Source organism: Micropterus salmoides, unplaced genomic scaffold (assembly GCF_014851395.1).
Source record: "Micropterus salmoides isolate LMB-PRFRI ecotype aquatic unplaced genomic scaffold, ASM1485139v1 Ms_hic_scaffold_2, whole genome shotgun sequence".
In the NCBI taxonomy this organism is placed as follows: domain Eukaryota; kingdom Metazoa; phylum Chordata; class Actinopteri; order Centrarchiformes; family Centrarchidae; genus Micropterus; species Micropterus salmoides.
In genome coordinates this window covers 36,882,179-36,906,191 of record NW_024041150.1, presented here as the reverse complement: position 1 = coordinate 36,906,191, position 24,013 = coordinate 36,882,179, and the positions used below count along the sequence as shown (strand labels likewise).

At 39.7% G+C, this 24,013-nt stretch overlaps 1 protein-coding gene across 3 annotated transcripts in view; it reads left to right on the top strand.

Annotated features, from left to right (window-relative positions):
- Window positions 1–16,133, top strand: part of LOC119913259 — a 29,256-nt gene extending 13,123 nt beyond the window's left edge. For all 3 annotated transcript variants that reach the window (XM_038732653.1, XM_038732654.1, XM_038732652.1), the window contains exons 12-14: window positions 2,466–2,570; window positions 2,655–2,716; window positions 15,777–16,133. In XM_038732653.1, the coding sequence (XP_038588581.1) occupies window positions 2,466–2,570; window positions 2,655–2,682 (133 nt within the window). In that variant the 3' untranslated portion in view covers window positions 2,683–2,716; window positions 15,777–16,133. The remainder of the gene's footprint in view (window positions 1–2,465; window positions 2,571–2,654; window positions 2,717–15,776) is intronic.
- The last annotated feature ends 7,880 nt before the right edge of the window (window positions 16,134–24,013 follow it).

Sequence of the window (24,013 nt, the reverse complement as noted above, 5' to 3'; positions counted from 1 at the left end):
TACACATTATAAATAAAAACAATATAGACAGATTGAGACAATAGTGCAATGAGCAGAGTGCAAAGGATGCAAGAGTAAATTAATATTACCATTATTATTACGTACATGTCAGAGGTGGATGAGATACAGGTGCACATACATACAAACATGTACACAGTGCAATGGAGCATAGTGCAAAGGATGCTGGAATAAATAAGTATTATGGGCAGGTATTATGTACTTGAAGTAGGTGGATTTGATATACAGTATATACTGTATGAAAATGTAACAATATGAACAGTATTAACAGCTCTGAAATGGAGAATCAGAGAATGATGAATAAATAATAAAGTAGTCAGTAACAGGTGGCTGATTAGAGGCAGAGTTACTGGGTTATGACACAGGAATTGTTCCTGACACTGTGCCAGAAGTCAGCTGTTCATCAGAGTGATAGCTTGTGGGAAGAAACTGTTCCTGAGTCTGATTTTGGCGTACAGTGCTCTGTAGCGCCTACCAGAGGGGAGAAGCTGGAACAGGTTGTGTCCGTTTCCTGACTCTGGAAATGTATAAGTCCTGAATTAAAGGCAGGTTGGCACCGACGATCTTTTCTGCAGTCCTGACTGTCTGTTGTAGTCTGCTCCTGTACTTTTTGGTGGCAGATCCAAACCAGACAGTGATGGAGGTGCAGAGGACAAACTGGATGATGGTTGTGTAGAAGTGGATCAGCAGCTCCTTAGGCAGGTTGAGCTTCCTGAGCTGGCACAGGAAGTACATCCTCTGCTGGGTCTTCTTGATGATGGTGTCAGTGTTGGGCTCCCACTTTAGGTCCTGGGATATAGTGGATCCCAGAAACCAGAAGGATTCCACAGCAGACACAGGGCTGTTGAGTATGGTGATAGGGGGAAGAGTGGGGAGGCCCGTCCTTAAGTCCACGGTCATCTCCACAGTTTTGAGCGTGTTAAACTCCAGGTTTTTCTGACTGCACCAGACAGCCAGCTGATCAACCTCCCTTCTGTAGGCCGAGTCGTTACGTCCCGGATGAGGCCAATGACCGTTGTGTCGTCAGCGAACTTCAGGAGTTTGACAGATGGGTCTCCTGAGGTGCAGTCATTGGTGTAGAGGGAGAAGAGCAGGGGGGAGAGCACACACACCCCTTGGGGCGCCAGTGCTAATAGTACGGGAGCTGGATGTGATGTTACCAGGCCTCACCTGCTGACTCCTGTCAGGAAGTTTGTGATCCACTGACAGGTGGAGGCTGGCATATTGAGCTGGGTGAGTTGGTGCTGAGGATGTCCGGGATGATGGTGTTGAACGCCGAGCTCAAGTCCGCGAACAGGATCCTTGCATATATCCCCGGAGAGTAGTGGTGTTGCAGGATGTAATGCAGACACAAGTTGACTGCATCATCCACTGATTTGTTAGCCCTGTAAGCTCATCAGCCAGTTGTTGAGTACCAGCAGTGTTGGAGGATGGTCTCTTGTAGTTAGTGAGTGTCCGCCGGCCTTTCCACACTGACGCAGGGTTGCTGGCTGTGAAGCTGTTTTCTAGCTTTCCAGCATAACTCCTCTTTGCTGCTTTGATATCTTTAGTCAGTGTGTTCCTAGTCTGGTTATACAGGACTGTATTCCCACTTCTGTAGGTCTCCTCTTTGGTCTAACAGCAGACCTGTAAATCCAGCTTTGACTCGCTGACCTATCTTTTCACAGTCTTTACAAAAGGTTTAGCAGATTTCAATTTCTGCCTGTATGTCGGAATAAGATGAATCGGACAGTGACCAGGGAGTCCCAGGGCTGCACGGGGAACAGAGCGATAGGCTTCCCTTAATGAAGTGTAGCTGTGGTCTAGTATGTTAGTGTTCCTGGTGGGACGCTTAATATGCTGTCTATACTTTGGATGTTCATGGCTGAGGTTTTCTGTTAAAGTCCCCAAGAACAATGAGCAGGGAGTCTGGATGTTTTTTCTCCACGTTAGCTATCTGGTCGGCCGGGTGTAGTAACGCCTCACTAACGCAGGCCTAAACAGCGACCAGGACAAATGAGGAAACCCCCCGCAGTGAGTAAAAAGGTTTACAGTTTATGAATAATGTCTCTAATTGAGGACTGCATGATTTCTTCAAAACTGTGACATCTGTGCACCAACCTTCGTTTATATAGAGACAGAGTCTGCCTCCCCTTGTTTTCCCCGTGAGCTCTGTTACGCGATCCACACGGACATGATCCCAGGATTCGGTAAAACAGAGGGCGGCAGACCTGCAGAAGTCCAAGTTAGGTCTGTTGAGGAGCAGAAGTTCATCTATTTTGTTGGCCAGACAGCGGACATTCACCAGGTGGCTAGAAGGGAGCTTGGTACCCTAACCCCACTGTCTCAGTAGAACCAGTGCGCCGGCACACTTCCCCCCTTTGGCGTCTCCGGTAGATCCCGTACAGAGCTGCCACTCTTCCAACTAATAACTCCGAGAAATTTGCATGTGTGGGTGTGTGTTACAGGTACAGAAAGGTGATAGAGGAATACCAGGATCAGATGGATGTGTTTAAAGCCATAAACATCTTCAGACAGCACATGATGAACCAGAAGAGTTTCTACAAGGCTGTGTAAGAACATCAGTCTTTCTATCTGTGGATGTATCTGTCTATTGATCAATGTGGGCCTTTAATATTTGTGTATTTCTGCTGCAGAACCTGTGATGTAGAGGATAATGAATGATGAAGAGGAGAGCAGGGTGAGGATGCTGATGAACGTGAGTCACCAAATCTTACTTATTACATTTCCTTATATATTTTTATAATTCAGCCAATAGGTTATGAGATAACTGTACCGGGGGGGGGGGGGGACTACTGGTAGTAGTGCTCATAGTTTATGGAGTACTGCAAGTTCTTGTAACTTAGAAATACAATTGTGTACACTAGCAGTGGTGGTAGTGGAAGTACCAGCTGTAGCAATATTACTACAGTAGTTGTAGTGTATATACTGTATCAAGACATTTAGACGACTATGCTCCCGTTGATATTCTCCAAATAGCCTCTTCTTTACTAGATACAATGAATCTGTCTTTATTAACAGATTATGTGCTAGCGTCCTTCAAAGCAGCTGTAACTCTTGATCCAGGGTTTTTAACCAACTACAGACCTACAAATAACCTTCCCTTTCTCTCTAAGATCCTTGAGAAAGCAGTTGCCAAACAGTTCTGACTTTCTAAATAGCAACAGTTTATTTGAGGATTCTCAGTCAGGATTTAGAGTTCATCATAGCAGACAGCACTGGTGAAAATTACTAACGACCTTCTAATTGCATCAAACAAAGGACTTGCCTCTGTATTTGTCTTATTAGATCTTAGTGCTGCATTCGACACCATTGACCATTAGTCTTATATAGAGATGGGAAAATTTAATTGAGATTAAAGGAACCGCTCTAAGCTGGTTTAAGTCCTATTTATCAGATCGATCTCAGTTTGTACATGTTATCGATGAATCCTCCATGCACGCCAAAGTCATGGAGTTCCACAAGGGTCTGTGCTAGGACCAATCCTGTTCTCCTTTATATATGCTTTCATTAGACAATATTATTAGGAAACACAAATACAAATAAATAGTTAAAAAATCATACATTGTGATTTCTGGAATTTTTTTTTTTTAGATTATGTCATGTCTCCATGATTTCTAAGTGGGAGAACTTGCAAAATAGCAGGGTGTTCAAATACTTATTTTCCTCACTGTATTATTTATACGATATACTGCAGCAAAAAGCTAAACAAACGTGTGCATATACAGACGAATGGTGCAGAAAACAACCTCACACGTGCATTGACACGCTGCCCTTCTTTTATATCAAAGGACATTAAATCGAAATTACGCAGAAGCTTTTTAACAAAAATTTTGCTGATTCTCAAAAGTACGTCCTATGTGGTCTTGGGTTAGTGCCAACGTGTGAATGCAGTATTCGAGACATTGCTGCAGCTGCTCTACAGATTTGGCTGAGGAACCCTTTTCTCATTGCTTCGCTTAAACGGGTAGTTAGAGTGGAGGACAGTGTGAGCACAGTAGTTAAGGAATCTCTGGACATCTGGAAGGGGGAACAACACTAAAAACAATGGGGAATGTGTCTAGTCTACTAAACCAAAAAGAGATACATCGTGTATAAGATGAGAGCCCTGTTGTGTGAATCTGTTAACAATGCGATATGTTACACAGATGGGACACTGTTGTTCTAGATTTGACAAACAGACAGAATGTGTTAGACGAATGACCTCTGGATGGCGTACCATGGTGCAAATGACAGCGGATGATAATAATAATAAGCAGATGTGAAATCTACTCTACTCAATTATAGCAAATGTTTTTCCTGTGAATGATAATGAGTTTCATATGGGTCATGTGTTTTGTTTTTGTACTATTAGCACTGATTTGTGTGTTTTAATGCTAACCAGAAAACATGTCGATGTTGTTGCTGACGGATATGTTGCGTATGTCGTTGGAAATAAAATACTTGAACACGGACGTTGAAGCGTCAGTCTTTGTAACAAAGATCATGGAGGAGGTGATGAAGAATACAGGTGCTGGTCATATAATTAGAATATCATCAAAAAGTTGATTTATTTCAGTAATTCCATTCAAAAAGTGAAACTTGGATACTATATTCATTCATTACACACAGACTGATATATTTCAAATGTTTATTTCATTTAATTGATGATTAAAACTGACAACTAATGAAAATCCCAAATTCAGTATCTCCGAAAATTAGAATATTACTGAAGACCAATACAAAAAAAGGATTTTTAGAAATGTTGGCCAACTGAGAAGTATGAACATGTACAGCACTCAATACTTAGTTGGGGCTCCTTTTTCCTGACTTACTGCAGCAATGCGGCGTGGCATGGAGTCGATCATTCTGTCTCACTGCTCAGGTGTTATGAGAGCCCAGGTTGCTCTCATAGTGGCCTTCATCTCTTCTGCATTGTTGGGTCTGGCGTATCGCATCTTCCTCTTCACAATACCCCATAGATTTTCTATAGGGTTAAGGTCAGGCGAGTTTGCTGGCCAACTAAGAACAGGGATACCATGGTCCTTAAACCAGGTACTAGCTTTGGCACTGTGTGCAGGTGCCAAGCCTTGTTGGAAAATGAAATCTGCATCTCCATAAAGTTGGCCAGCGGCAGGAAGCATGAAGTGCTCTAAAACTTCCTGGTAGACGGCTGTGTTGACCTTGGACCTCAGAAAACACAGTGGACCAACACCAGCAGATGACATGGCACCCCAAACCATCACTGACTGTGGAAACTTTACACTGGACTTCAAGCAACGTGGATTCTGTGCCTCTCCTCTCTTCCTCCAGACTCTGGGACCTTGAATTTCCAAAGGAAATGCAAAATTTACTTTCATCAGAAAACATAACTTTGGACCACTCAGCAGCAGTCCAGTCCATTTTGTCTTTAGCCCAGGCGAGACGCTTCTGATGCTGTCTTGTTCAAGAGTGGCTTGACACAAGGAATGCGACAGCTGAAACCCATGTCTTGCATACATCTGTGCGTGGTGGTTCTTGAAGCACTGACTCCAGCTGCAGTCCACTCTTTGTGAATCTCCCCCACATTTTTGAATGACTTTTGTTTCACAATCCTCTCCAGCGTGTGGTTATCCCTATTTCTTGTACACTTTTTTCTACCACATCTTTTCCTTCCCTTCGCCTCTCTATTAATGTGCTTGGACACAGAGCTCTGTGAACAGCCAGCCTCTTTAGCAATGACCTTGTGTCTTGCCCTCCTTGTGCAAGGTGTCAATGGTCGTCTTTGGGACAGCCGTCAAGTCAGCAGTCTTCCCCATGATTGTGTAGCCTACAGAACTTGACTGAGAGACCATTTAAAGGCCTTTGCAGGTGTTTTGAGTTAATTAGCTGATCAGAGTGTGGCACGCTATTTATTAACATGTATCGATTTGTTTTCAAAACAAGCACGGGTGCGTTGTTTAAAAAATAAGAGTGGTAAATGCGTCACAGCATCCTTTAAAGATATCTTAGCTGAAGGTAGAATACCGCATAAAATTCATACAGACGAGGGAAAAGAGTTCCTAAACAAAGATTTCGAGGCGTTAATGAAAATGAATAGTATCGTACACTTTACCACATCTAATGAGACAAAGGCATCTGTAGTAGAGCGCTTTAACAGGACTCTGAAATCTAAAATGTGGCGTTATTTAACGGCCAATAATTCTAAATGATACGTAGATATATATTGCAGGATTTAGTCACCTCCTACAATCATAGTTATCATTGAAGTATTAAAATGAAACCGAATGATGTGACAAAAGACAATGAAGATTTATTAGTATTTATTTAGTATTTAACAACTTGTATAAAACAAAAAATAAAAGTGTTCATTTTAAATATGAGGTGGGCGATACTGTAAGAATTTCAAATCTACATGGCCCTTTTAAAAAAGGTTAGGAGCAAAATTATACTGATGAACATTTCACTGTAAAGGAATGCGTGTCAAGGGACCCTCCTGTTTACAGGTTAAGACTATGACGGCGAAATATTACAGGGGACATTTTATGAGCAAGAGATGCAAAAAGTTTATATAGATAAAAACAAAACATTTAAAATAGAAAACATTTTTATCTAGAAAGACAAGGCCAGGACATGGTGTTAGTCAAATGGGTCGGATGGCCAGATAAATTTAACTTGTGGATTTAGGAAAAACAGGTCATTCAGCTACCTTAGCAGATTACAAACACACGTATAAATGGATACAGAGGATTTTTTTTGTCACCCTGCCCAGGAACTCGTCTGCATTATTTTACCCGAGCAATACAATAGCAAACTTTAGAACGAAACTATCCGAGCCTTTACACTTTAAATCAGCATACGAGATGGGTTTGACAGAAATACAATATCCAAAAACATGGAAATCGTTTTCATCAGAAGACTCAAAATTTGTAGTGTTTGATAAAAAATCCAACAAGAGGGTAGTTCTATCAGCAACACAGGGATTCTACACAACAATGTCAGACAATAGCTGAACTAAACAGTTGTTTATCCGAGAATGACATGGGTCACATTGAGCTCGATTATAACAACATTACCAACAGAGCAAGTATTTTACCAACGAGAGACGTAGAATTAACGTTTCAAGGAAAACTTGCACAAATGTTGGGATTTATCCCCGGAGCGGCTTTTTAAAACTCACGAGGGAATTGCAACATTTAGATCTCAGCCACGTACTAACAGTGTTGACACAGATGCCATATTTGGCACCACATCCTGCCGATGTTAACGTAGGGATGTATAATATTTGTTTACACCAATATTGTTGATCATCAAACAGTAGGGGATAGTTACGTCCCTCTTTTAAGAATAGTACATATATCAGGGCCTAACAACCATATGATCACAAATACTTATGACAGACCACACTACCTGAGGATCTGCAAAACACACATTGATAGTATCAAGATTTCTCTCAAGACAGATCAGAATCAACATATCCCTTTTACGTACGGCAAAGTGATCATAAAGCTACACTTTCGACCCGTAAAATATCAGTATTAGACAAGGAGCAAATATTTACCATCCATATGCTCACAATGCGGACAAGTACGTTGCATATTATACAGCCCAAGCGGGTGGTGATTTACCAGGATACAGCGTGCTCGGTGCTCAGTATGGTGCAGGGTTAGGGGGGTATCTTTAGGGGATTGTTTAGATTAGCATTCCCCTTACTCAAGAAAGGATTTACATTTGTTGCCCCTCATTTAAAGACAGCTGCTAAAAACATAGCTACAGATGTTATTACTAACGTCATGAACAGATGTCAAGAGGGGTCGGGTATAGCGGCCGTGGCCCCCCGACCAATAAAACAACCTCCTGGGGAAAGAGGGAGTTTCCCACCATAGAGGCGTAGCCGAACAACCAATAAGAAGACCCATACTAAGGAGGACGCAATGAGGGACTAGTTAAAAGAATGGAGTACAAACAAGACGGCCGCGTAGTGGAGCTAATTCAAGACAAGTTAATGATAAATGGCGTAGACCTCAAAATAAAATTCATAAGAGCTAAAAACAAACTTTGCTTAATGTGCAACACTGTAGACGACTTTCGGGTTAACATTATGACAGCAAGCCTGTTTGTAAAGAAAGTCACCATATCTCCAGCTGTTAAGCTAGTGCACGCTAAGGCATTAACACATGACAATGTTACAATACCCCATAGACAGATGTCTTAAAAATTTTAGCGTCCCAATTGGCACTCGTGTTATCAAGAAAATGTATTCTTGGGACAAATACCTAAATTTATTGTAGTAGGATTTGTAGATCATGAGGCATTTACAGGTAGTTATGCGCGTAACCCATTATGATATAGAGTTTTTATGTTTATACGTTGACGGCCAACAATATCCTTCAAAACCCTTTCAACCCAACTTCACCAGAGGGAACGCCATCAGGGAGTATCATCAATTGTACTCGGCAACTGGAAAGTATCTTAAAAACAACAAATTTTGTAATGTCTATAGTCTGTTCTGTTTTAACCTGAGCCTTTCTAACTTTAACAAACCATAGTATGAATATGATAGAATTGTCAAAAGTACTTGATAAGGTAGTGAAGCAAGGCGTCTTTCTTGGAGTATTTGCTAGTGACCAGCAGTTATATAAATCAGTTCTTAAAAAGAGACCCGCCATGTTGGTGGTAAACACAGACCCCTCCCACCTGGGAGGACAACACTGGGTCGCTATCTATATTGACAAGCAGGGTGTGGGATCATTCTTTAACAGTTTGGGGAACTCTCCGGTATACTCACATTTTCCTGAAGCCTTTTCTGTCTTTCTCAACATTAATTATAAGTCCACGCAACATTCTGTTAGACAGGGGCAAGATGTGGGTTCTGTAGTGTGCGGTCAGCATTGTGTGTTTTTTCTTTACCATATGGATAGAGGATTATCTTATGACAATATAATGACTAAATATAGTAATAAACTGTCATGCAATGATTTTATGATGTGCAAATTTGTGAAAAAAATTCGACCCTCGGTTGCACGTGGTCAAAATAATTATGCAGACTGTAACCAGTGTGTCCAAGTATCAGATTCTTTTAAGTGTGTATAATAATATTAGAAGTTGTGTGCCATTCATTATCAAAATGATTTATCGATTGAAACGTGTACGACAATGTTTTTTGTTATTATGGAGATATAAATAAAAACACTAGTTATGTCTCTATGTATTTATTTAAAACCGATAACGATATACAATTAAAAAGTTATCCAATCACTCTATCGCATTTTAGGAGATACAAATGGACTTGATTCATTGTTTGCTAATTGACGCCCTCTGGTAACAAGAGGTGTAGATGGTGGTCCAGTAATAAGAGGAGAAGATTCTCCAGAAGTCTTTCCAGTCTTTCTCGTCATTTTTTCTTTTGACCTGTTGATTTGGTACAACTGATGAAGGTATATTCAATATAGCCAATGATTGCGGATATTCATCCCAACCTGTAGGTCTCTGGCTGTCAGACACGTTGTGATCAAATCATACACGAGACCCTTTGTGTTTAATGGTAATGTTATTAAACTCCCACGTTCAGTCCATACAGATATGTTTTTTTGAGGACATTTTATCCAAAATATGCTGAGCTTTATTCCTGCTGTTTTTTGGCATGGTTTTTTAAAACTTCTTCAAAAACAAAGTCTCTTCCTTCTTGATTCTTCTGCTCTGAAGAGTGAAAATCCTCAGCGACCGGCATTGACAAAGTTAGTGTGTTCTGGTCTTTTTCTCCTTGTTTTACCATGGTGAGAAATCTCAACAATGTGATGGAATAATTTTTTGCTTTTTCATGAAGCGCAGACCTTTTTATTGGCGAGCAGTCTAATCCCCGCCTTCTTCTTTTTTAATTTTTGATACTGTGTCTTCTTTAAAGGATTTTTACCTTTTAAAACATCGTAAGCTATTTCGCATAACGCTACCAAAAGGTCTGGTGATACAGATTTAATAATATTCACTCTCTGAGATGGAGATGCTCCGTGCATAGTTTGCAGTAAAGACAGATTTCTTTTAATGCGATCAGACATGTTTATTTACTTTGTCTTAGGCACATACACAACAGGCAGGTCTGAAATCATCATCAGGTGTCTTAGCTTTAAAATCAATCAAGTAACTGTAAGGAAAACTCGTGGCGTCGTCGAAACAATCCATAAAAAAATGACTCTTTCCAGGAAACATTTGTCTAGCCATTAGCATGACTTGGTATTTATCTCCGGGATTTTTAAACAAAACAAGATAATTGGTATTCAAATTAATAGGGATTACTTTGCCTTGAAAAAACAAATTCTGAACTAGGTATGAACAACTTAAATTTCTATGATGCACATATTTTGTAAACACATCTTGGACCTCAGTGTTATTGCTAGCATAATTCATTAAATCATCAATAATCAACAAATTGTTTTTATCTAAAGGCAACAATGTATCATCACATAAAGAAGATGGCAAGTCTTCAACGAAATTCACATTTATAATTTTCAATAACTGGTCATACAGTGGTTGCCAACACGAAAAAATATATACAACATTTTCAATCTGTTCTGAAATCAGCTTATCTGCATTTTCAATCAACATTTTCATAAAATATGTTTTACTGCTGTTTGAAGGACCTGACACAATTAGACTAAAAGGATGTTGTAGTCTAAAATCAAATCATCATCAGTCTCCCTAACAGCCATGGTATGGTAAAGTTCAGGAAAAACTCTTTCACGTTTCGTGTACATGACTTGAAGTCTTGCGGCTTATTTTTTAGTTCGAAAAGCCTTTTTATTTCTCAGATTGACACAAGAATGAGTATGTTTCTCATGGCTTCCAGCGGAATTTGAGGACCTTAGCCTATCAGTGTTAAAGGCCGTCCCTCAGACATCCCGTGAGTCATAGCGCGACAGGAGCTTTGTTAAAAATTACTGAAAAACCTTCTATTTGTATGAAATACAAAAGATGCTTTGTAATTTACGTTTTCTTAAATGTTTCTGGTTAGAATATAATGTTTTTTGCCGGTAATTGTCATTCCTATGACAGTTTACTATTAAAACCATGAGTGAAGGGACTGTTTTATTTGATGGGGCTGGTGACCGGACAAAGCATTGACAAGTTACTGTTGCAACTCTTATGGCTGATCATTCAGCTGGTCTGATAAAGCGCAATTGTTACACTATTAGCGAGTACCCAGATAGCAAACTGACTCTGCACTGGAGGTAGTAATGTCATCTGTATAATGTGTATGTGTGTAAGACTTGGGCCAGATAAGAAAACTTGAACTTTTACCAACATTTTTATTATCAACAAAAACAGACACCAATTAGAATACAAAAGTTCCACCGGAGTGTGTCAGAGATCGGTGCAAAATATAGCCCCATTCTGTTACCAGAACAGAGACCAGAGTCGACATGAAAACCATGTAACGACTGACTTTCACCTCCTTTTGGACCTCCTTTTATAGCTCTGTTTCTTGGCTTCACATCATCTCTTGGCTCTCTTTCCTACTGCACCTGAATCTGGGAAATTCCATGACTGCCTGCTCCTCCTCTCTGTGTCCTCCGCATGCACTCCGCTTATTAGACAGAAGGTATTTTCTGGAGATTAAGACAGTGTTCAGACCGAAAACAGCACTGCGTTCAAAAAACTTGGTGGAGGCATGTCCTCGTGCCGATTAGACCATGAAATATCACCCAGGAAGGCTGGTTGGAGTGAAAGATCCATGCGTTTTAAAGCTTGTTAGATGTCAAAACACTGTATGACTGTTTATAATATTATGAGAAACTATATAACAACTCTGGAAAGTAGTGCGCCAAAAATTATTTTATCTTCCATAACAACAAAAATCATAATTTAACAGTCAAGTTTCAGAGTCTACCAGAAATGTGTATTGGTAGTAGTAATGTGTATCTTGGCAATTCAGTGCTTTGCCAGATGCTGTGTTGTGTTGTCAGTTTTTTAGCCAACAGACCCTGCAATGTTTTCTGAAACCCCCTGCGTTGACTCCCAATCCTCTGCGTTGATTAACAAGCATGGTTGTGTTTATTTAAAGTAGTGCTAATACCAGTTTGAACACTTCCTAAGACTGCTGTGTGACTTCAGATTGTTTTAAATATATATTACAATTACTTACACAGGAGCAACGTCTCCAGTGACATCTGGCATAGAATGTTGCATAGTGATCCCTTTCCAATTTATCCTCTTCCCAACATCATCATGGAACATGTGGGCAAGGATGTACCACGTGGAACGTTTTCTGTTGTGGGCTTCCAGGAAGAAAATCTAAAATTAAAATTAAAGTACAAAAAATATCAATTTTTTTTTTTATCATGTAACCAGGTGTAAATACTGTGTTAATTAGATTTTTATTCCCAAGACCTTTGTAACCAATTTTTAAATCAGCCTAAACCTAGCCTAAAACCATCAGCTGATCGACAGTTTCAGTAGAAAATATATAAAATACTAACAAAATATATATAATACAGTGTTTCCCACACATAGGCCCAGGTAGATTAACAGCCGTCCAAGTAAATTTGGTGACCCATTTTCTCACTCGGTCGCTCTCTCTCTCCCCCTCGCTCTCTCAAACACAGACAACAGACCCCTCTGTGAAATGAATGGTTGGCATCAGAAACAACGTTGCACAAATCTGTCCAACACAACGCTGTCAGTGTTGGAGACCCATCTTTAAAACAGTTATTAGCAAGCATGTAAGGAGCCCAGCTAATAAGGAGAGCTAAGTTAACTTTGGAAAACAGCTGTTGAAGTTAGCACGCTATAACTGGTAGTCAACAGGTGCGTTTGAGATAACTGGCTGACTTTCGCCGACTTCATAGATAGGGGAATAAAAACAGCGGCGTCATGTCAGACACAATCTACCTCTGGTAAACTGCGTGAGCAGGACTTGCTCCTACAAGGTCTAGTGATGTTTTGCAGCGCAGGTGTTGTGCTGAATTCTGCCTGCCTGCCGTGAATTGCATTCACCTCGCGGGAGGTAACGCTCATTTATACTGAGAAGAGGTGGATGCAAATCTCGGCAGGTAAAGTTAGCCTACAACATCCGTGTTGCCGAATTATGCATTCACTTATTAAGGTCCTTTTCAGACACTTTGCTGTTCACATTGTTTGAACGTGGTTAACGCCACGTTTTTGCTGAATTTCAAGAAATGGTAACCTACTTTTACGAAGTGAAATAATATGTTAACGATTCTTAAAGTTCATAAAATATATGCTGATCCGTTACACGTTACACTGAGCCCGAGATGTTTAGAGCTTATAAGGACATTGACTGTGCTATCATGGCTTTCAAAACTCAAAAGTCGCTCAGCGCACCGAAACAGTTTTTCATACTGTCACACTAAAGAATTATGCTCACTCACGCATCTAAAGGCATTGAAGATGAAAAGTTGTGCTATTTGCGAGTTTTCGTCAATGGGCGTGTCCGTGGCGTGGCGTCAGAGATCAAGTCTTCGCCATGACACAGGAAGTTGTCGTAACTTCAGTGTATATGCTCACATCTGGACCAAACTGTACATGTAGGATGAGAGTCCCGCCCTGAACACATGTACATGCCGACATTCACCCACAGTCATAGCGCCACCTGCTGGCAACAGGAAGTGACTTTTAACGAAGCAGCCCCCGCCGCACGTTTCACCTACATGCACGAATTTTCTGCGTTACGTGTATCTTGTCCAGATGCACAAAAACGTCTCTTGGAGCCATAGCCTAAACCTAACAGGAAGTCGGCCATTTTAATGTTTATGGTCATTTTGGGATTTTTTACACACTCCGTACTTTAACAAACTCCTCCTAGAGAATTAGTGCAACCAACTTCAGATTTTCCCTGTCTACTACTACATTTTTATTATCATGTCATTATTATTGACAATTACAAGTTGAACAAACAGTGAGTTTTCATGGAATGGCGTGCCCGTGGCATGGCTTCCAATATCGATGATTTGCCATGAAACAGAAAGTTGTTGTGTACCAAAATTCACAGCCACACTGGCAGAGCTCCAGAATCTGAAACGCGTTTTTTTATTCAAATTTGTTTAATTATTAGGCTACAGACTAAATATAATTACAAAGGTCCGGACCGCAGTAACCTCATAGCTGGTTATGGCCGTGCCTTTTTAAAGTCGTAGCCTACTGACATAGTGATTAATGGCTGTGATGCTGCTAGGTGGCTTATTAGAGGCTGGTCCTGCTTGTACGTGCCTGCATTAGAAGGGCGGCCGTGGTGAAGTATACAGTGGCCTGTTCTGGTGGGCTGGTCTGGATCAAATCCACGGCCATTTATTAGTGATGTGCGGATCGATCCTAAAGTATCGATATTTCTGATACATTTCCAACATTTCCTGCTCTAGGATCGATACTCATAAAAGGATTGATATCTAAACTCAGTCATTTGGAGTGAATGTGTGTTTTATCATAAGTATCTTACTGTCACCAGGATGGTCTAATTCTACTTGGTTGATAGGAACTACTTCTCCTTCCGCCTGTCAAAGTCATGCTTGTGCTACGGTTCTGTGACGGAGCTTCTTTGAAGTGAGCCGCTGCAGCCCTTTACATTTTCTGCAATTGAATACTGACACTGGCTGACTGTAAAAACAGTCACGTCTGGCTGTATTTTAGCTGTGAAGGTAGTAATGAGGCTGTGTGTGATATGTGTGCAAAGACAGTGAAATTCTTTGGCAACAGCGCAAACTTCGCTAAACATCTGAGATTAAGTCTGTCACAAAGATGCGGCAGTTCTGAGCAGGATATTTTTATTATAATTAAAGAATATGACAGTAGTTTGTCATTATGCAGCTATTATTTTGAATTGGTAAGGCTACAGCCTACTCCTTATTTCTCTCATAAATACAGAAAAGGGAGGGGGGAGGTCACATTAAACTAGAAATAAAATATTTAAAAAGTATTGGTATCTGCAATACCAGCCTGGGTATTACTTGGTATTGGATCATATAGGAATTAAGTGGTATCGCACATCGCTACCATTTTTTACTCCCACTCCGTCCCTGCTTATTGTTAAGGTCTTCTGTTTGGGAACACTTCGGTTTCCTAGTGAAATACAACGGACAAGTCGATGAGACGAAAGCAGTGGGCCGACATTTCTCAGTAGGGATGGGTATGGTTCTTGCAACACAAAGTTGTTAACTCACTATAACTATAACACAAATGAGAATGTGACAGCAACAAGGGAAAAAAAAACAAACAAGCACAGTGCAAATGCCTTTCGGGATTTAAACAGACTTTAGACTTCGGAAAGTTTTTTTTTTTTTATCTGAGCAGGCCTTCAAGCTGGGATTGATAATGCTCATAGATGGAATAAAAGAATAAGAAGAATGCTGCACTGTACTCCATATTATTATATATTTTTTATTATATTTTATGAGCTATTTGTGGTATTTTTTTGAGAATATTTTATTTAGTGGAGAACTTTTTAGTACTTTGCAGCAGTATTTTATTTCTTATTCTTTTTTATTTTATATAATTTATATATATGTGTAATTTGGAAGTGTGGTCCCCTGTTCCTGGGTAGTGTGTGTGTGTGTGTGTGTGTGTGTGTGTGTGTGCGGGGGTGTCCCTTTTTGCAGGTGAGGATTCAGATATGCAGGAGCCTGTTATCAGCTGCCAGTCATCAACCTCATTATGCTGTGCCTTTTATACCTGGTTCCTGCCTCCACTCAACTCCAGATCGCAGACTGGCCTTACCAGTCAGTCACCTTCGAGCCATTCTAAGACTAGTTCTTGTGCCTGTTTCCTGCTAACCCTGTTCTTCTGTGCCGCAGATATCCCCGCCTGGCCCTTCTCCTGCTAAGACTCCTCTCCTGCTCTCGCACGCCTGGGCCTGTGGGCCCATGCCCCGCGGACTTCCCCCTTTTCCCAGATCCCCAACCTAGTGCTGTCCCTGGACCCTCAACTCTCTGAACCCAGCCTCTCACACCCAGCAAACTGTTAACAAATCCAGTTACATTCACCACCTCTGAGTCTGAGTACTGCATTCGAGACCGAAAACCAGCCACAGTCCTTACACTACAGCCCATTAGGCCTACACTAAGGCTATATTTATTCAGCTGTAACCTGGCGGAAAAAAATGCCGGTGGCAATGACTGAAGATGAAAATATTATTTGAACAGATTAGACACAGTTTAGGATACTCATGGACCTGTGATTGTAAAGTCACAGTCCAACTCAGTAGGTTAGCCAATTAATTATTTTTTTCCAGTGGAAAATGTGTCTAGGTTCTCTGATGGAAATTTGATATTTTACTGTGTTTACTGTTTCACCCTGCATGCTTCATCAGAATAGACCAGTGTTTCACTGTGTGGTATTTGATTATTTTATTATGTTACAGCTAGGTGAAGTTTCCCATGGGAAAGATGCTCGTTAGAGTTTTCTTATCTGACTGTCCTTGATGGGCCTTCATCTCAGGACAGCTGGTCCCTACTCCCTTCCTCCCTTGGATAGCTGTGTAATACCCTTACAGTATAAAGTCACCTGTTTCTTCACTGGCTCTTTGTCTTACACTCTGCAGACTGTTTGCACTCTGTATGTCTGTCTGACCCTTCGCAAAGAATAAAACCCTTAAAAGACGTCTGGATTGGACTCTTTATGGACATAATTTCCATTTCAGTTCAAACTGATGTAAAGTTGTAGATGTCTATTTTACATTAATAAAATCTTGCTCATTTCGCATTTAATGAAATGATATCAAAACACATTCAACACAACACAACTATCAGCAGCTAATAATGAAAAACTCACTTTTAAAGTACATTTATTTGTTTCAGCTGCACTGCAGTCATCCTCACTCAGAAATATTCACATCATATCCAACATAATCACAACAATATGCTCCAATCAGTGTGACTACAATATGAAAGATTACTGTTCATTGATCAGTTTTATACAGATTAGTTTAAACAGTGATTAGCCTACTACAGTAATGTAGCCCACAGTAAGTGTTTCAGTGCAACTGTTGCCAACCTGACAGCTGCCTTAATGTCCACAGAGTCCCAAAGTTTTAAAGAAGACCGTGAAGCCTACATTTTATTCTGTGCTGAGGATAAATCCACGATGTGCGGAGATAACTCTCTGTCCTTACATCGATGACAGATTGATCATGAAAGTGGTCATGTTCAAGATCATGTTTGGGTAAAAAACTAATAGCTTATCTATCCGGGATTTGGATGTGAATGAGGAAATGTCAGATAGCTGCTTCAGGCTCTGCAGGAGGGGAGCAGTCAGAGAGAAACTTGTTGAAGTAAACCTCCTGGATGCATGGTCAGGAGCCATAGTCGTCAATTTGTGACGCACTCGGTGTCCCTTTACCGTCATAGTTCAACATCGCTACAGGGATAGACCCTATATGACCCTATATAACACAAAAGACTGGGTAAGGAGGTGGGTGGAGGGCCAGAACCCGGACATTGAACCAGGAGACCGGGGTTCGTTTCCCATGTGAACCAAAAGATCATTATTAAATATTTTTATTTAGGCAAGTTACATAAATTGATGTAGGCTAGCAAGTGAGTTTGTTAACTTACGTGTTAACTGAAGTAATATTAAGTAGTTATGAGAACCCAAACCATGATCTTTCCTAACCTTAACCAAGTAGTTTTGTTACCTAAACCCAACCAAATACTTTTTGTGCCTAAACCTAACCAAACTGCAATGTTTCACGACTTTAATAACGCACCGTTTCAAAATGGCTATGTTTCGATACGCAAAAGTCTAAGGGTGTTTCTCAAAACCAAGAATGCAAAGAACGGACTTGTGTTCTTGGGGAGAACATTCTTGCTAGTCATTCTTGGAAGAATGAACTTGCAATGTCACAAGCACACAAAAGGCTGCTGACTGTTTGAGAAGCTGCATTCTTGCTGGCATTGCGCAATACCCCCAGCACAAAGGCCACCTGCATTTCTGTTTGTCGGTCTAATAATTATAACAGCCAGGTTTTATCCCCCAAAACAAAAAGCTCAGAATCAAATAAATGTAGGTTTTAACTTAACAAGATATATTTGCTCATACATAAAAAAAAATTTTTTTAAAGCAAATAAAAGGCAAATACTATGACCACAACTCTACTGTACACTAACAATGTAATGTCTAATATAATAATATTAATAGTAATAAAGCAAAGACAGTCCCCTTTCTTTCTATTTGTTTAATTTTTCACAAGACCAGATTTTTTTGTACATCACTATTTTTCTGTACATCATCCAGATGTCTGTTGATTTAAGTTAAAACCTTACAAAATTACTCAGAACGCAATGACAGAATAACAGCGGTATGAACGTTAAAACTATCTTACAGCTGTGGGTCTTTACGCACATTTTCAATTCGCCATCATTTTTAGTAAAACTGCCAGTATTTTACATCTACACAGTTGATTTCTCGCCTCAAAACTTCTCAGAAGAGGACTTAGTGATGAAACAACGTATGAAAATAGTAAAAGACTTTCTGTTGTTAGCCTCTCTCTCAGCTTCTTTCCTTGCTTGAATGCCGAAATGAATGCTGGGATATCTGTGCCGTCAAGTTCACACAAGTTACCAACCGATGCATCCTCGGTAAAAGGGGCGTGTCAAGAAAACTTCCGGGGATTTTAACCGTTCTTGCCAAAATGCAAACTTGTGTATTGGGACAGTACTTGGGCCACAAAAGAACACAAGAACACAGATTGAGAAAGACCCTAAGTCTAAGATGTTGCATATTTATTGTTGCTAACTTGACCGGAAGTTGAAGTATATTTGTTGTTGCTAAGTGTTGATAACTTGACCGCGCTGCCCTAAACGTCAATAAATGACGCAAATGGGGTACCCAGATCGCTAAATAGTGATGGCAAAGTGCCTTGACCAAGCAGATATGTGACGAGTCGGGAGTGAGAACGTGTTGTCAGGAGTAACTTTGTGACATCGGGTGTAACTTGATTAACCCGTACTGCGAAAGGTGGATGTGTTAGCCGAGGTCTGTTGACGTGGCAATTTACGCTGCATCTCTAAAAACCTGCTCCAGGTTACCCTGTATACGTGGACTACACACCACATCTGTACTCAGTGTTGATGATGAGAAGTAGGCTATTATTACACACCACTTGATAAAATATGTTTAGATTTGGATCCTTTGTTTCACTGCCATTGCAGTTGAAATTAAGTTATTGACGTTCATACAGCGAGCCTTGCATCCTTGGTGATTTTAGACAGGAGAGAGTTAATTTATTAAAGGGACAGTTTCTTAGAAGTAGCCCATCTGTAGGCTATAATTGAATTCTCCTAAGTGTTTTCAAATATTTAGATTGACTATTTTACGAGTCCAAAAAATACGGAGCTAGGGTCGGGGTTGATAAACTGAGAAATAAATCTAGTGTCAAATTTATAAGAACAAAAATCGGAAATTCCCTGAAATTAAAGTCACAAAAAAACAAAAATCACTTTGGTGTTTTCTTCTGAATATGCCCAATCCACGGCAAATTCTCTAAGGTGCATGATAGTTTTTGTGGGCTAAACTCACGAGTATTTCCTCACTGCTAAATCCAATTGCAAAGTCTAATATAACTTTCCACTGCATGCATAATACACGGCAGATGAATGTGATGATGTAGCATTGCAAAGTTAAGTTTCTCTCATAAATATGTGACTATAATGTCAGAGAATATTCAAGTTGTTTACTTGTACCTAATCTTGGAAAGTAAATTTTGTCTCGGATTATTACCCCTCTTGGCTGGCTTCTTTTTTTCTATTACAATGGACCTTCTGAGCAGTTGTACCTTTACATCTTAATCATATTACACATAAAAGAAGAGCCCATAAAACACATAATACAGATTTGAACTACAACAACACTGAGAAGATAATTACAATTTTACTAAATGTGATGCCAACAAGCCTCTCTGGCTTTGTTGGTCGCCACGATATTAGATTGAGCCATTACATTCATCATATCCTGACACAATCAACGTGCATTTTTTCTGGAGAAAATACGAAGCATGCACCATTGTGAAAAAACTCTGCATGGCTGAACACGCCCCTTTTACATCTTATTCACCGTCTAACTCTGTTTAACTCCAGTGTAGGAGGTCAGAGTTTGTCAACCCTGAGTTTACCTGATAACCCCGAGCTAACTCTGAGTAGGTTGAACTCCCTTCGTAGTACAGGCCACTGATCTTGGTCTCTGAAACCGATCTGTTTCCCTCATCTCAGGCTAAACAAACTCAGAGCTTTCACAAAACCTGCTTTCTGAAACAGGACCAAGATCTGTTCCATTTTAGTTTCATGGTCTGTCAGATCAGTGTCTTTTTTTCTTGTGGTGATCCCTGTTTAATAGTTTATGGGTGTTTGTTTACATGGTTTATTCTGTTATTTTCTGTTGTTTGATTCTCGCCTTGCTTCTGTCATTCTCTCTGCCTCCCTGCATGTCTGTCTCATTGTTTCGATTGCATGTCACCTGCTCGTTAACTGAGGGCTGTTTCACAAAAGCATAATTAAGAGATCCAGGATAACAGGAAAGGCGAGTCTTGAATGATCAGTGCATCCTGGCTTTATCTATTTCACAAAGGCCAAACCAGGCTGAGGAGGAGCGACTATGTCAAACCAGGTGTAATTAATTCAGATAATTGTGCGTCAACGGCTCTCTTCAAGAGACCACACAGTTGATCACAGATTTATTGATGCTGAAATGTAAAACATGTGTGCAGCATACTTTAAAAATAGTGAGAAACCGCGAATAAAGTAGGTTTACGAGAAATAAACGCACACAATTAAGAAAAGACGAGAACAAAATGGCGAGAAAAGGCCTAGCAGACAATAGCAGACCAACTCAACGCGTATGTAGTAGTCATAATTACAATGTTACCATTGAAAGAGTTAGGCTACTTATCAATTTCACAAATTAACAGATGTAGGCCTACACTTTGCCTTTAAAGTGAGCAGTGTACATTAATATGTCAGGAAATGTATTACAGACACTAATCCACACACAATATATAGGCTAGGTGAGAGAAGGGGAACAACCTAACACATTTTGGTTTGGACTAAATAATTTTAAAAAACTGAGTTTGATTGATCATATTTTTAAACAAGCAACACACACATCTCTGCTACGAATGAACACTTTTGTTTCTAGGACCTACCGTTCTTGTACAATTGCGCCGAATGTGGAGGGAGTGAAATGTTACAATTTACCCCATGGGCAGGGTAAAATGGAGATAAAAAGAGATTCTGAGGAAATTGACTGGGAAATCTAGAAACTTGAAAGAGAAGTGATAATTTCAGTGCACACAGTAAGCATGACTATAACACAATGCTCACAAAGCTCCCAGCAGGTGGGTGATCACAGTAAAAATAAAAGGTCAAAAAACATTGTGGTGTCCTCTCCCTGTTGTTTCATGAATAAACAGAACACTCTGTCCAGGGAACAGGGACTATAATTTGGAAGGATTATACAACTAACCTAATAATGACAAACTTTGTGCCACCAATGCCAAATAAAATACATGCACATCGAAACGTAGCACATGCTCCTTAATATTGCAGCACTCTCCCAGTCCATCTGCAGAGCCACTCTAGGAGTGGCAGAGAATTCACCTGAGGACACAAAATGTAGCCAAATTTTTGTAATATGTAATCCATGTCACCTGCAATTTGGTAGAATTTTTCTGTAATGTAGCACATTCTTCTTTGGCCAGGGAAGGTAACGAAGATATGAGAAAATCATTTCACTGCCAATAATACAGTATATTCCGATAAAGGTATGGAGCTAAATTAGGGCCAAATGTTTTGTTAATTTGAAAAAAGAAATTGTAATAGAAAAACTAAAACTTCAAATTGAAAACTTAAGTTTTTGTCTAAAACTTGAAAAATACAACCATATATTCAAACTAAAAATAAGTTTGCCAATTTTTTTTCAGTTTAAATAAAATATTCATTTATTTCTGGAAGTATTTAGAAGAAATTATTTGTTTTTATTTTTCACTTTTCCTTGTTTTGATATTTTAGGACAAAATTTTTTTCAGTTCCACGTTTTATGTTTTCAGTCAAAGCTTATTTTTTTTACTGCATCAAATCTTTTTTTTCACTTTCAAATCTATTTTTCAGTTTTAGATCAATTTCTTTTCAGTTTCAGAGTTTTGGCCCCGATTTTGCGTAGGGGGCGTGGTTTAACGGAGAGGGGCGTTGACAGTCTAACAAAGAAGGAAGAGGACTCTCCTCAGTCATGTTGCCTTCAAGAAACGTAGGCACTGCAAGAACCGTGGCTCAATGCTTTCTTTCCACCATATGCAGTAAACAAACTAATGCCAGCTTCCCTTTAAAAAGCTGTTTTGACAATACGTTACACTATACGAGCAATAAATTGTGCCAGTTTGTGTGGTTCAGCAGCAACACTTTAAGAATGGACTTCTCCCACTTACACATACGACCATGAACGCACCGCTGCATTCAGTCTCCATGGCGTCCGCAGCGCCAAGGCAACCCGCTGGTGCCAATGCACAGGTAAGACATGTGAAATATATGGGCCGTTTTGAATATATTCTTTGGTGACATTATGCCACAGTGGCTAATTATTTTATCGCAGGGACACACATAAAGGGAAAATGCGTTTGAGTTGGACAACTGGACAAAGCTGGAAATGAAGCTTCGCTAGGATTAGCATGAACTGTTAGCTTCATCCTACTAAAGCTAGCTAGTGTTGTGAATTTCACACTCATTTCAGTAACTAGCTCAAGTTTTTTTTATGCCTTTAACGTGGATTGTCTTTGTTAACCTCTGTGTCAAATCAAAGCTCAGGCTCAGTATGATATATTAAAAATGAAAAAAATAATATTCCCCAAAAATTCCCCACCACATTTTTAACACTCTTGTTTTGCATCAGCAAAGAAATTTACATATAAGTACTACATCAAACTGATTCAGTGTCGTCCCCCCCAACAGATATGGCCTTATTATTTTTGGAGGGATTGATGGCTTCTCACAAAAGGTATGATGACTACTAAATGAGATTCAAAATGACAGACATGGTTCTACTTCTTGTTATAGGTTTGAAAAATGAAATGCTTTTATTTAATTTCCAGTGAGTGATTCTCTTCTTCAGATCATGTACCTAGGTGCTGCGACCAATAATAAAGCATCCACTGCACTTGATTTCTTCTTGGAGGCAGTGCAGAAGTATGGCTTTCCATTAAGGTAAGACCAAGTGTGGTTCACTGTGGTACTTCCTACCTCAGTCATATGTTTATCAACTGCTTGTTAAGGATGTACAGCGTTTTTCATTTGACAATTCTCAAACAAATGGTATACTGGTCATGAGCACCAGTATTCTTCATTTGACCAATGTTTTGTCCAGTAAGATGACCATTATTATAATTGCATGGTCATAAAACAATTGAAATGCGTGCTAAAACACGTTTTGGCATCAAGCCTTCATCAGGGACTCCCTGATGCCAAAGCACGTTGAAGTGGGTATTTAAAGTCTTGTTTGATAATACCATTACAATAAAGGTATTTTATTTGTTTAAAAGAGAGTGCTTTGGATTTTTTTGTCTTGGATTTTAGAAGTTAACGTATCTTTTTTTTTAAATTTTGAAACATTTAATGATGCATTTTTATTTAAAAAACTTTTTATTTATTTCTTTATGTATGACGGTTTCTTTTTAGAGTAAGAGGTGACCAAGGAGTGGAAAACATGACGCATGTTCACCATTAGAGGCTGTGGAAGGGGGAGTTTCCTGTCAGGAAAGAGTGTAAACATCCAAAGGTATGTTTTCTTTATGTACTGTGAAGTGGTCACACACATCCAGAGGCCTCGACAACAAACAACACAAAACATGAAGCAAAGGTCTGCACACGTTTCCAAAAAGATAAAGTCAAAACAAAGAAACCACATAAAACACCTAACATGAAAGGCACATAATAGGGCAAGTATTAAACTCTTCTAAATAAGTCAGATCCACATAGCTCAAAAGAAATGCATATCTGACTGGAAGCCATAATATATTTAATATAGCTAGGTCCAGATATCGCTAGATAGTGTG